Genomic DNA, 14,284 nt, shown 5'->3' on the forward strand with positions numbered 1-14,284 from the left:
TTTCTTTTTCTTTGAGATTGATCGGGGTGGGATTGTAATTTTTTTTTTTTCTTTTCTTTTATACTATTAGGAATATGAGCATAAGGAATAGCATTTATACTCCTGGTGACTTTCCTTGTTCAGTTGCAATTGAACTTTTGATTTTCTGTAGTGTGTGTATGTGAGAGAGAAAAACTGTGCACTCACACACTCACACATGTGGCTACATGTGACAGAGGATTGTGAAAGGATTGTTTACCTTTTTTTAAAGGTTTTATTTATTTGAGAGAGAGAGAGAGAGAGAGAGAAAGAACGAGTGGTGGGGAGGGGCAGAGGGAGAGAGAGAGAAGCAGATTCCCTGCCGAGCAGGGAGCCCGACGCGGGGCTCGATCCCAGGACCCTGGGATCATGACCTGAGCCGAAGGCAGACGCTAACTGACTGAGCCACCCAGGCGCCCCTACATTTTTTTAATTCGTAGAGGCCATGCACCATAGGCAGGGAAGCAGAATTCCAAGCAGAAATGATTACTGAGACTGATTATGTTCATTTCTAGGGCACGCTAACAGATATCCAGCAAAGACTATGGACCTATATGAAATAAAGGTCCATAGTCTTTCTTTCTAGAATGACTATCTGGCCCTGAGTTAAATTAGTTTATGCTAGATTATGCCACTGTAACAAATTGTCCCCCAAGCTGTAGTGGCATAAAACAACAGAAGCTTATTTCTTGCTCACATTACATGTCTGCAGCTGGTCTGTTGTGGCTTTGTTCCCTGTGTCGTCATTCCAGGACCGAGGCTGAAGGAACAGCCTCTGTCTGAGACATACTGGCTTTGTGGTACAGGGAAAAGAGAAGGAAAACTGGAAGAACTTGGTGATGGCTCCTGAAGTGTTTTGCTTGAAACTAGCATACATTGCTTCTGTTCACGTTTCATTGGCCAAAGTGGGTCATAGGCAAAGCCAGATATCAGTGGGATGGGAAGTATATACTTCCCAGTTGGAGAAGAACTTCAAGTTCCATGACAATTGGAAAGAGTGGGGAATCGTTGCAAGCATGTAAGGAAATGTATTGTGTGTGTGTGCGTGTGTGTGTGCGCGCGTGCGCACGCATGCGTATATTCTCATTATAAATTTAATAGTTAAATAAGTTAGTAACAAATTAATAATAAATTACATAAAAATGATTGCCCCAACAAAGCTGCAAAAGAATGATGAAAAACAACCCTTGAGTGACTAGGAATAGACCTACCACTCAGGTGTTGAATTTGCTTGATCTTCTTTCACTCTGATAGAAATTATTTTTAAGTGACTATATTTGTATGAATCCAGCTTGCACAAGATCATTCAAGGCCTGAGATATAAGACAAGTGTTAAGAATTAGTGATGGAGTAGGGGTGCCTGGGTACCTCAGTCATTAAGCGTCTGCTTTTGGCTCAGGTCATGATCCCAGGGTCCTGGGATCCAGCCTCGCGCCTGGCTCCCCACTCAGCAGGAGGCCTTCTTCTCCCTCTCCCACTCTCCCTGCTTGTGTTCCCTCTCTTGCTGTCTCTCTCTGTCAAATAAATAAAATCTTAAAAAAAAAAAAAGAATTAGTGATGGAGTAATATGTCTCAACATGAATGTGATCCTTGCTTTCAGGAAAATAGTACACGTAAACACAGCCATGAATCCCTACCTTAACTGAGTACAACTCACAGATATATATATATATATATAGTTCTGTATTACCTGACAGCAAGATACTTTGCTACACATTAAGGGAAAAGTTGCCTTAAAAAAAGTTGCCTGACGTTATGGGGAGATAAAATGGGTGTTTATCAGTTGGTTCACTGATTTGAATACTCAGTGATCGATAATCTTAAATTTATTCTAAATAACCTGTATTTTAACTCTACTAGTAACTTAGAATATAATGGAAAGAAAAGGTTATGCATATTAGAAAAAAAAACTATACTTGGTAAACATTTAAGACTTATTCAGGCCTTTTACAAATCGCAATAAACTTACTATAATAATTTGAAGAGTGCAAAGACGAGGTATCCTGTCGCCATGATGCAGAATGTAAATCAGTCTCTTATTACTACAGAACTTGGATGTTTCATCCCCCACCTGTGATTGGGGTTATAAAGCACTCTTGGGAGAAGGATTGTGGTGTAATGTATAGTTCTATATAATGTTAATTATTGCATCATTCATATCTATCGTTAGTTGGGATGCATACTCTGGCATAGGTTTTAACGAAACTAGCCTAGTGTATGGCCAACTAAATACACCTTCAATAAATAGGGACTTCACTTGAGAAATTCCATCTGAAGACAAAAGAGTCATTCGTCTAAAGTAGTGCACTAATAATGAAGCTAACTCAGCCATATAAATTATCCTAAGCCAACAACCATGAGTGTGTTGAAATGTTAATACCTTGATATACTTTAATGGTGTTAATTGCATCCACTGCAGACATCTTGTGGTGGTTGAGTCACCCATAATCTTTCAGAAACAGGGTGCCCACCATTTTAGCCAGTTTAAATGAAAAAACAAAGCACCTACTCTTCTAAATCACGTGGAGACCCATGATGTCTTTTCCCCCCACTTCTCTTGAGTATTTTAATGAACACTTAAGAAAGAAGACCTACTTAAATTGGAGCCAGTGTGACCATTGAAATTCCCGGAGATTTGTAAGAACAACATAAATACATATGCCTCTAGATAATGATTTCATAAACTTTTCACAGTAGAACAGGTTCCTTCTGGCCAGCTAACTTTCTGATACTAGTAAAATTTAATTTGGCCCTAATTTGAATTTTTGGTCATTTAAAAAGAATAGTATTCCTTTGAGTTAGCTATGGAAAATGTATTTGCTGCGCTGAGAATAATGGAAACCAAAAAATGTACTTAAAATGTTTAGCTGGGAGAATACACTGTTCCCAAGCACTCAAGAAACACCAGTTTAAAAATTCAGTGAGGTTGTAACATGAGAGGAGGCCTGCCAACCTGGGCGGCAAATTTGCTGTGCTCAAAATATCCCCTTACTTGACTGGAGCCCTCCAGAACCTTATCTACCTGACTATCCAAACATCACTACATGATATTTCTTTAAAGAAACAGCTTGTAAATCTCTTAACTTACAAAGACTTCCAGCCTTTTCCACAACCAGTCTGTGTTGGTGAAGCCCTACTGAACTGTTTTCTCTTGACTACCTTGATTTTATAACCTCCCAGCAGTGATTAACAATCAGCAGTAATCAAAAATCAAGTATTTAAAAAATAAGCATCCTTCTCAAAACAAAGTAAATTTCTCATTTTTACCAACACTATCATTACATGGGGAAATATTCATAATGTATTATTCTGTCAAAAAGGTGGTCAACCAAAGGTATCACAATGATTACCATTTTGATAAGTAACATGTATTGAATTATGTGTAGGTAATGGGACGAGAGTTGACTGTTTTCTTTCATAGTACGTTTTGTGTTTTTTTTTTATTAAGTTTTCAACACCGAGCATGTATAATTAAGAAATAATATAATACTCTTGAAAACCAGTGTACAGGCTGTAGTTCGTTTCCACAATGACTTTGTTCCCGTGCCCATTGGTGTGCGGCTCCTGAGGCACCCAGGGAGACAGTCTCCCTCTATACCTCCGTCTCTCAACAGAGGCCATATCATGTTCTAAGCATGTAGGAAAGGCAACTGAGGCAAAGTGAGTGGCTTTCCCTCAAGTAGAATCACAGATATGTGGCAGAAGAGCATGCCTAGCACCAAACCATCTCCTGGATTTATTGAGTGAAAAGGTTTGCTTGGATTTTGTGCAGAAATTGAAAAACTGGGTATCTCCCTCTTCAACTAGTAGATTTCAGCCTCCAAACAACTGTTGACTTAAGATCCCAAAGCTCCTTGGTCTCCCTGCAGTAAGGGGAATCGGGTGTTCTTGAGGAGTAGGTAATGCCCATTTGGGTGGTGGTGATAGGGCTAAGGAATGTGATCAGGGTGACCAGGAGTGTCAACCCCACCTAACCTATATAGAAGAGGCTTTGAACATAAAGAGGTTCTATTATCTGAAGAAGTGGGGAAGGATGTTGGGCAGGCAAAAATAGGCACCCACTACAGAATTTAAGAGAAATTATTTTTACATGTAATAATTACAGAATTTCTAATGAAATCCTATCACGCTATGGAACCAAACGGATTGAATTTTCTCAGGTAATGTAATGTGGTAACCGCAGTAGAGATCAGTAGGCCAGTCTGTCCAAGGGCATTCTCTCCTGTTCTGCCCCACACTTAGGTTTTCTACAGACTTGCAGCAACTTGATGCTTTGCCTTGTGGCCCTGGAGCTGCTATAGGGACAGGTATGGGCTGCAAACAGAGAACAAATAAAACTATAGAAATGTGATTTGAATGGCCCTTAAAGTTTTCACAGAATATTATGCTAGCCAGCAAGAGCTCAGTAAAAAAGAGATTTTCACACTCTCCTCAAATGATGGATGGATCTTGGTGAAATGATGACACTGACAATAATGATTCCTTTTAAATTCTGCAGGCATTTTGGCCATTCCAAGTGTAATATGCTGTGGGGAAAACAGTAGCATTTGTTTGATGGGTGTTAGTTGGGGCTGTGGGGACTCACTCAGTAGAAACTGTAAGGCTCTTTTTTTCCCTCCAACTCAACGTGATGATCAAAGTCAAATTTGAGAGCTGTTAGGTATGTGTGATTACTTTGTTTGATTGCTTTGTCAGTAGGTGGTAAACAAGAGTTGATTTTGCCCTGAGATTGAGATATCAAGGTGCTGGGCCTACAGCTAGAGCACGGGGAATATTTGAGAGACTTTCAGAAATAGAATAGCGAGTTGAATGTGGGAGAGTGATGTCGAGGAACCATCCCCCATGGCTGGGATGTGGTTTCTTCTCCTTTATTATTTACTAATTGCAGTTTTTGTTGTATTATTTGACTCTGAGACTTAGAAGCTAAATGCCTACCCATTTTAAAAATCAGCCTATTTGACGTTTAATTTAGCTGGATTCTGGTTAAGATTTGATTATTCATGTTTACATGTGCATAGAATTTCAGTTCATTATCTTTGTTGCTCTTGTGAAAAAATAAAATGAAGTTATCTAGAAAAGCTTTTATTTTTTTATTTTTTTAAGATTTTATTTATTTATTTGAGAGAGAGAGTGCAGGCATGCACAAAGGCGGGGCACAGAGAGAGAGAGAATTTCAAGCAGACTCAGTGCCGAGTGCGGAGTCTGACGCAGCCTCTCCCTCTGCCATTCCCCCTGCTTGAACTCTCTCTCTCTTTCTCAAATAAATAAAGAAAACCTTTAAAAAAAAAAAGACTTGCTGGCTCATAATTAAGTTTGGAGAATACCCAGAAATTAGGTATTTCCTCCTTATTAACCGCTGCATTATACTGAAAGAGAAAGCAAATCTGAAGCTTGAAAATTTAGAAGGCAACAGTCTGTCTATGACTCAGTAGAAACTCGCCACATTTTCCACACGTTAAGGTCAGAATGTGCATTTCCTACTTCCCCTGAAATACGTGTGTGATTTTCAAAGTGGAAGCCTTCATATAAGGACTCTCAAAGGAGTACTAAATAGGACTCTTAGACCATACAGTAATTGTCCTTCGTACCCTCACAGAGACGGCCCACATCAGCCAATACGGTACAGTCCGTTTTGAACTGCACTTGTGGATCTCAAGAGACACCCCTTCCTAAGAGACATGCTTTCCAGAGCTTTTCTTTCCAGCTTGGTGCCCCGGGTATTTCTGAATGATGCCTACATGGCAGGCATGAGTACGTATTAGGTCTGTGCTGGTACCAATTATGTAAAAAACCCTCATGCCAGACAAAAAAACTCAAGATTTACAAATTGTCGATCACAGGAATGACAGTGGATTAGGGGTTGCCAGAGGAAGCAGACACTCTGGGAAAGGGACCAGCACAGGCTCTGCTTCCCTGAATTCAATGACAAATCTCAATCCATGTCCAGCCGGGTCAGTGAGACGGGGCTGAAAGTGTTTGCTCTTCCCTTTGGGGCCTGTGCAAGATCTGGCCTTTGGTCTGTTTCCCTAACACATAGCAGATAGCTCTGTCACATTAAACATTATTTTGCACAGACACTGTTTCCCTGAATTCAATGCACGGACGTTGTGCTTTCAACGTAGGTATACAGGCTCAGGTCCGCAGCCCATGTTAGAGCGGATCGTTATTTTTGCAGTTGTCCCAAGAACACCCTGTACTCTCGGTTTTTGCTATGGGGAGAAATGAACGTCCGAGTAAATGGAAATACAGTGATCTGAGCGGGCTCCATCCCAACAGAAGAGGAAGGGGACTGAGTAGAAACCCATTATAATAGGCTGTTTAATTTTGTTTGGAGAAACTGGACTTTTGACAGATGAACTTCTTTCCCCTTGCATTCATATTTATCTAAGAGAGTTGTGGTTGGGAAATGATCCAGGATTCACAAGGTCAAAAGTGACCTGGTTCACATACTGTAGGCTCCTCCCATCTCACTCCACAGCTTCTCCAGGCAGGTGGTCCCGTGTGTTGTTGGTACATCCACACCGAAATGGTCACCCAAAGGACATATCGACCTTTTGGGTTCGGCCCTCACGGATTCTAGCAGCCCCATCAAACTCGCCTTAGTTCCAGATAACCAGCTCTGCTTTTCCACACTGTACTCTGCAGCTTGAAACCATTCTAATGTGCTTGATGAATGAACATCTTGTTAGAAGGCATTGGGAATTAAAGCCATTAGAAAAATTGGATTTTTGTAATACCTTCCTTCAGGAGAAAATAGATTTTCATAGACCATCCAGTTGTATTCTTTCTTTCATTATCCCAAGAGTGAAAGGATAAAAGAATGTTGGATAAGTATTCTTAGCCTTATCTTTGAAAGCTAAAAAGAAGTTCATTAAAAAAAAAAAAAAAGGATCATAAGGAAGTATTTCCTCCTTCTCTGTAGCCCCCTGGTTCCCTGGTATATAAATAAGACATTTTTCCCTGCCTGAAACCCAGCCTTTGTGTTCTGTGGTTTTGTTATTATCCAAATACTTGTGGATCGACGTTGAAGATAATCTTAATAGACACCTAAGTACCTTTGTGATACCTGCTCATTTTACCCCCATTTCTGGTAGGCCGACTTTTGCAGACTTACCTGAGAACAATTTTGCTTTGTAATAACTTGTACAATGCTCACCAGTTTCTCCTTGATTAAGGTAGAGTGCTGGTGTGTGCCCATTGGACTCATGCATTTCCCTTTCTTGTATTTTTCAGAAATTGAGGCGAAGGAAGCATGTGACTGGCTCCGTGCTGCTGGGTTCCCACAATACGCTCAGTTGTATGAGGGTAAGTTGGCCTTCCCTTCACTCTTTATAAAGAGCATTAATTCAAAATGAACCTCACATATCCTATGGTGTATTTTGACTTCCAGGTCTCTTCTCAACCATTTTTCTTTGCTGTCTCTTTCCCTCAGCCTTTGCAATCCCAGGGCTTACACTGATTTAGACATGAGTATTGCTGCCCAGGCCTACCTGACTTTCTGCTCAATCCTGCTTCTCACTTCTTTGCTTTCTGCTTCTCCTCTCTTCACCACCAATCCCAACTCTGCCTCTTCCTTCCAGCCTTCTACCATCGGCAGCTTTCATGATTGCAATTATTATGGAAGTGTAATTGACATACAGTGTTACATCAGTTTTGGGTGTACACCATAGTGATTCGACAATTCTGTCCATCGCCAGGGGCTCACCACACTAAGTGTAGTCCCCAGCATCACCAGATAATGTTATTATCGTATTATTCACTGTATTCCCTATGCTGTACTATGCTGTCCCAAGTTATAATCAATTCTGCCTCCTTCTTGGATAGTCCTTATCTATAGTGAATCAGGATCCCAACAGTAAGCAGACAGCACACTCAAGATAATCCAAGGATTTATTTCTAAAAATGTTTATTACAAAGGTGTGGACAGGATATGAGAAGCCATGAAGAACAGTTCAGGGGCCCAGAGCTCATAGCAACAGAGCTACAACTGCCGTAGCCCCAAAGGGATGGGCAGAGGGAGAGAGAATCCTTCGAGCAGAGGACACAGCTGGCGGTGGGGGAGAACCAGGAGGGTAAATGCCCTGACCCCGCACTCCTTCCTCCCTCCATCTTCAGCGAGAGATTCCCAGCGGCCTAACACGAAAGGAAGCCAAAGGACATGAATCCCCCTGAATGCCATCCACACGGGTGATCCTCGGGGCACAAGGCAGGGTATAGAAAAGTGGAGAATGGATCTGTAGGACTAAAAAAGGATATCTAGCACACGAAGCAGCATCGAGTTCTCTTCCTGATGGCATAAAATATATGTAGGATAGAAAGAATCAACAAAATTCACCTGTAGTTCCTGGGGAATCTCACTCACTCACCTGGGAGCTCAGTTTTATATTTTAAAAAACAAAACACTTATTCTACTTCTCTAACTTAAATTCCCTGAGGATGAAGGAAAGCATATCTTGGAATATGCTTTGAAGTCTGGAATCTCTGATACAAGTTTTTTATAAACCATGGCCTTGTAGGCAAGGAGGGTTTTATAATTTTTGTCTAAGCAACCCTACTCCCATGCCCCACCACCAATTTCCTGATTATGAGGGAGAGGTCCGAAGAGGTTACATGACTTCCAAGATTAAAATGTGGAGGAATCAGAATTAAAATCAGTCTTGTGAGCCATAATGCAGTGGCTTTTCTCCTATAATGTGAACTCTCTTTGTAAACGCACAATAATATGCAATTTAAACTGACCTGTCTACAGATGGCTAAGAAGTAAAGTAAATGTCTTCTCTCTAGATAGTATCAATTGTTTGAATATTTTGCTGATACTCTAAAGTGACTCAAAATTTTGCTATAAAAGAAAACATTTGAGGCCATTGAGCTTGGGTTATTTTTGGAAATTTCTTCCTAAAGAAAAAAAAATCTGCTGTTAGTAAAAGGTGCCTGTCAAATTGTGTTTAAGCCATATGCATTGACTAAATATAATAAGAAAGAGCAAATAGTATAGAGCATACGATGTGCCAGGTTCTGTTGAAAGTACTTTAGCTATGCTATTCATCTAATATTCTCAATACCGCAAGGTAAATATTATAATTCTCATCATCCCCATTTTACAGATGGGGAAACACAGGCCCAAAAGACATTAGCTAAGTTGCCCTCAGTTGTACAGCTAGAGGTTAGCAGTGCCAAGACTCAAAGCCAAGGCAGCTGGGCTTTGGCTGTCTCTGTTTTTCATTATTACACACACTCCCTCTCTAGCAGAACAAGACAGCCCTCATTCTGGCACCATCTGGAATGCACTCACATTGCTTTTATCACCAGAAGAGATTGTTTCTCTTTCCAACTCACATTAAGGTTTAGATACCTTTAGACTGATTATGACTGGCAAGGCAGAGGCAATGCAAAATATAAAATGAGAAAGAGAAAGGATGGCAGCATGGTGATAATGAATTGACATTGTCTGTTAGATTCGACTGTGGCCTCTATGAGAATGATTTCTAAATTTTTCCCTCTGTGAATAAGGTACCTAAAATTAACACTGCATCTTGAGGATTGCCCTTGACCTCCAAAGTTGGCATGAAGAGTCTGTGGGAGAAAAGTCATGATGTTGGAATCTATTCTCTTTGGATGGATTCAGTTGTTTGAGTATTTTGCTGATAGTCTAAAGTGACTCAAGATTTTGCTACAAAAGGACACATTCGAGGCCATTGAGCTTTGGGTATTTGGGGAAATTTCCTTTCTGAAGAAAACAAAATCTGCCAAACTAAGTATTTCATGAACTGATCAAGATAAAAGTCAGTGACATTAGGTGGATGGTAACAGTAAAAAAGCTCTTCATATAGGCAAATGTCTGCAATTATAATGAACTACAACAATACAGGCACATAGTATTCGATCCTATCCAAGGGCAAGCACTTGGTTATTCTCATATTTCACACTTCCTTTGTATCCTTAAAAGCATTTATTTGATAAAAATAAAACTGCCTACTATCTTAAACATTACCAACATATCCATCAATGGGGGAGTAACTGCCAAGATCAGTCATGTGTACTGAAATGTGGTGGTCAAAAGATATTGGTGCCCATTCAGATAAAAACAAGATGCAAAAACTTCTGTTTCTCTCTCCTTTTCAGATTCCCAATTTCCCATCAACATTGTGGCTGTCAAGAATGATCATGATTTTCTTGAAAAGGACCTTGTAGAACCTCTTTACAGGTAAAACGTGTGATTTCATTACTTTCGATTGTGCAGTCTCCAATAGGTATCACTGTATTGAGGGGCAAGTTCAACAGCTCCGTAAGTATTTATTGAGTGCCTACAATGTGCCAGGCCTGGGTCCAGGTTCTGAGTACCACAGTGAGCATGATTGGACCCTGGTTTTACGGAGCTTAAATCCTAGTTGGAGTCTTCAGAAAATAGATTGAGGAAAAAGAGAGAGTCAGTGAGAGAAAAAGAGAAGGAGAGGGAAAAGTTATCTCAGAGAGTGTTCAGTGCTATGAACAAACTATATTAAAATGAAGCCATAGACTTTGGTGATTGGGGTCAGGGGTGGGTTAGTGGAAGGAGGCAGCAGGGGAGGCCACAGCATGAGTGGCCAGAGAAGGCCCTGAACAACTCTATGAGTATGTCAAACTTGGCTGTATTTTTTGCAAAGGCAAGTGATTATATCAGCAAACTAGAATATGTAAGCTCAAGTAATTATATTAGCAACCTAGAATATTTAAGCCTTTGCTATGTGATAGATGCTGGACGGAAACAAAGATGTATATGAGTACTTCCTTCCCCTCAAAGAATTTATAATCTGGTTGGAGAAATCGAGTTGAAGAAATAAAGCATGAATACATGAACAAATAACTAACAATTATAATTTAAGTGATAGGAAAAGATGCCAATGTAACCAATATCCAGGAACAATTAAATGCTGCATGAGAGGATGTATGTGTCTGTAGGAATTTGAAGTTTCCTAACTAAAGCCCTGGAGAGAGGTCAGGGTTGGAGACAAATATTATTTACAGGAGGTGAGTAATTTTTCCATGGCCACACAGCTAGTTATGGGCTGAACTGACCTTAAAATGTAGTACTTCAGGGCACCTGGCTAACTCAGTCAGTGGAGCATGCAACCCTTGATTTCGGGGGTATGAGTTCGAACCCCACAATGGGTGTAGAGATTCCTTAAAAATAAAAAAATCTTTAAAAAGATGCACTACTTAAAATTTGCAATCCAATGTTCTCTCTAGCACATTCTGCATTGACATAGAAGGATGGTAGTTTAATTGGAAAGTAATGATGAGCAAAACTTTTGTCAAGATAGGAGAGATCAGTGTATGTTAGGATAGTATGCGAATAATCTTAGTCTTCCTGAATCTCCAGACATACATATTTTTATATTCATTCTGTGGTTCCTATATGAAGAGAAGATAGATTTACATTAAGAAGTGATATCTGAATATTTAAGGAAAATGGTACTGTGGGTTTGCTCAAGTGGGTAAGTGCAAAGAACTCGTAAAATCACAAATTATAGGAACAGGCTATTTGGGCTAGAAAACAAGTAAGCACAAAATGCCATTTGCAAGCATTTATGAGAGGAGCGGATAGTTTGATTGTGACTCTTTAAAGGTAATGAATTGGAAAAGCAGTGTTTTCAGGATGTCTGGGATACACCCCAAACAGGAGCAGGAGCATTTTCTCCTTTATTTTCTTCTAGAAATTTCAGACTTACGTTTTATATTTATTCAATGGTCCGTCTAAAGTTAATTTTTTACAAGGTACAAAGTATGGGTCAAGATTCATTCTTTGCACATCAACATCCCATTGGTTTGGCACCATGTTGAAAAGGTTAACTTTCTTCATTGAATTGCCGTTGTACCTGTATTGTAAATCAATTGACCATGTATGTAAAAGTCTATTTCTGGACTGTCTATTCTGTTCCATTTATCTGTATGTCTAATCTTACATCAACATGACACATGATTACTTAGCTTTATGTATGTCTTGGAATCAAATAGTACATGTCCTCCAACTTTGTTCTTTTTTTCCAGAATTGTTTTGGCTATTCTAGTTCCTCTGCCTTTTCATATAAATTTTAGAAACAACTTGTTGATACCTATTTTAAAAATGCTCTGGAGTATTGATTTGGATTATGTTGAATCCATAGATCAGTTTGGGGAGAATTGACAGCTTAACAGTACTGAATCTTGTGATTCATAAATACAGTGTATGTTTCTTTTTATTTAGGTCTCCTTTGATTTTTTTTTTTTCAAAACCTGACTCGTAGTTTTCAGCATATGGATACTACACATCCTCAAAAGTACTTAAGAATTTCATGTTTTGTGATGCTATTGCAGATAGTACAGATTTTTTTTATCATTTCAATTTCCAGTTGCTCATTAATAGTATGTAAATTTTTTTATATGTTGTCCTTGTATCCTACAATCTTTCTAAATTCACTCATTAGTTCCTAGTAGCTTCATCGTAGAGTTCTAAAATTTTATTTCTAAATATAAATAAAGGATTACATTGTAAACCAAGAATAAAAATTATAGTACATATTTTCAAGTCAGGATTGCAGAGGCAAACACTGTCTCTGTGCAGTTATGTTCACTGGTGACATGGCTGACAAGCTTTGAATCTCATACATGTGGGTGGTAAATCCTTATCTATCCACTGCTGTTTGTGATCTGAGCGCCTTGACTAAATTCCGGACTTTTCCATCAAAGTCTACTCTTTTTTTGAAGATTTTTTTTTTATTTATTTAAGAGAGAAGAGGGAGAGGGAGAGAGCATGAGCAGGGGTAAAGGCAGAGGGAAAGGGACAAGAGGACTCCCTCCTGAGCAGGGAGCCCGACTTGGGGCTTGATCCCAGGACCCTGGGATCATGACCTGAGCCCAAGGCAGACGCTTAACCGACTGAGCCACCCAGGTGCCACCCCAAAGTCTACTCTTTAAAAAAAAAAAAAAAAAGCCTTTCAGATATGTTATAGAGATGACCCAGTACAATGAATGTGAAATCATTTAGAGATAAAAAGTTCTGAGTAATACTATTAGTGTCAGCCAGAAAAATCAGGAAGCCTTCTTTTGCAGAGCTTGTGCCCCCTCTCTGATACAGCCCACAGCAGGATCCATGCAGACCTACCCCGAAAGGTATGGCTGCATAAACATGTATAAGTGTGGTGGTGTCATACAGCACAGTGTTCTTCACAGGAGCCCAGCTCCTGTAAGAATGGGGAAAGGGGCAGGAGGTTGTTATAATTGGAATAATTCTTATGATAGCTGTGTCTCCAAAAACATTAAGTAAGAAAAGTGTTTGGCTGGAAGTGTGGGAGCTGAGATTCTTGGGGCGTAGGAGGGGTGGGTGAAACAGAGGCCAAAGGAGTAGTCACAGCAGGGTGGATCAAAGGAAGCAGGCACGGTACGGAGGCAGAAATGGAGGTGGCTTGGCTAAGGGGACCCGTATGCAGTTTCTTTCCCTCCATTACAAGTCCCACCAGGGCACTGATGTCCCATGTAGCAAATAGTGGAAAGAAAGCAGAAGGAAGACCTCCAGCCTGAGGGTAATGACCGCACTTATAAAACTTTGAGATCGATGAGTGGTTAATGGGACAATCACCCACTCACATGGTATATAATGATTGACGCCTGGAGAGCAGCAAGGGGTTGGGATTTTATTCCTTTTCTTGTGGGTACATTGCAGATGCAGTGATAGAGTTGGTCTCCTGTTTTATTTTGAAGCTTTGTAGGCTCCGCATTTCTCATGCATATTTGAAGTGCTGAGCTAATGCAGAATCATAAAGGGAACCATAGCCAGAGAGCAAATAGCCTCTGCCAGGTAGACAAATGAAGACAAGAGGGCTGAACGCCTTCTACAAATGTTACCCGCGACAAGAATTTCATTCACCTTTGTTTTGTGGAAGTGTCTCACCTACGTAGACAGTTAGTGTCCTAGGTCCTAATTACATGTAGCGGGTTGCGGAGCAGCGTTAACTTTTTGATTGGCTGGAAAAATGTAGCATACTGAGGATGTTGATGACAAGGAAGACCCACGCCTGGCCTGGAATACGTAGAGGTGTACCCCGTTTTTAGATCTTGAACACTAGACAGGCTTGCTGTTTTTGCTGAAGGTGTGAACTTCCATACTGGCAACCAGGTCTTACCATTGCTTCTGCGACTCTGACAGCACCAGCACATAGTAGGTGCTCTGCAAACATTTGTAATTGCAAGTCAGAGTTGTGCAGTTGCTTATTTTAGCGACCTCAATTATAATTTTGTTTTGATGTTCTTT

The 14,284-nt window shown here is 40.1% G+C and overlaps 1 protein-coding gene across 1 annotated transcript in view; it reads left to right on the plus strand.

Annotated features, from left to right (window-relative positions):
* Nucleotides 1-14,284, plus strand: part of STARD13 (StAR related lipid transfer domain containing 13) — a 180,123-nt gene that overhangs the window by 107,939 nt on the left and 57,900 nt on the right. The window contains exons 2-3 of the mRNA XM_021678283.2: nt 7,252-7,323; nt 10,141-10,222. Of these exons, the coding sequence (XP_021533958.1) occupies nt 7,252-7,323; nt 10,141-10,222 (154 nt within the window). The remainder of the gene's footprint in view (nt 1-7,251; nt 7,324-10,140; nt 10,223-14,284) is intronic.

This window comes from Neomonachus schauinslandi, chromosome 3 (genome assembly GCF_002201575.2).
Source record: "Neomonachus schauinslandi chromosome 3, ASM220157v2, whole genome shotgun sequence".
NCBI classification, from domain to species: domain Eukaryota; kingdom Metazoa; phylum Chordata; class Mammalia; order Carnivora; family Phocidae; genus Neomonachus; species Neomonachus schauinslandi.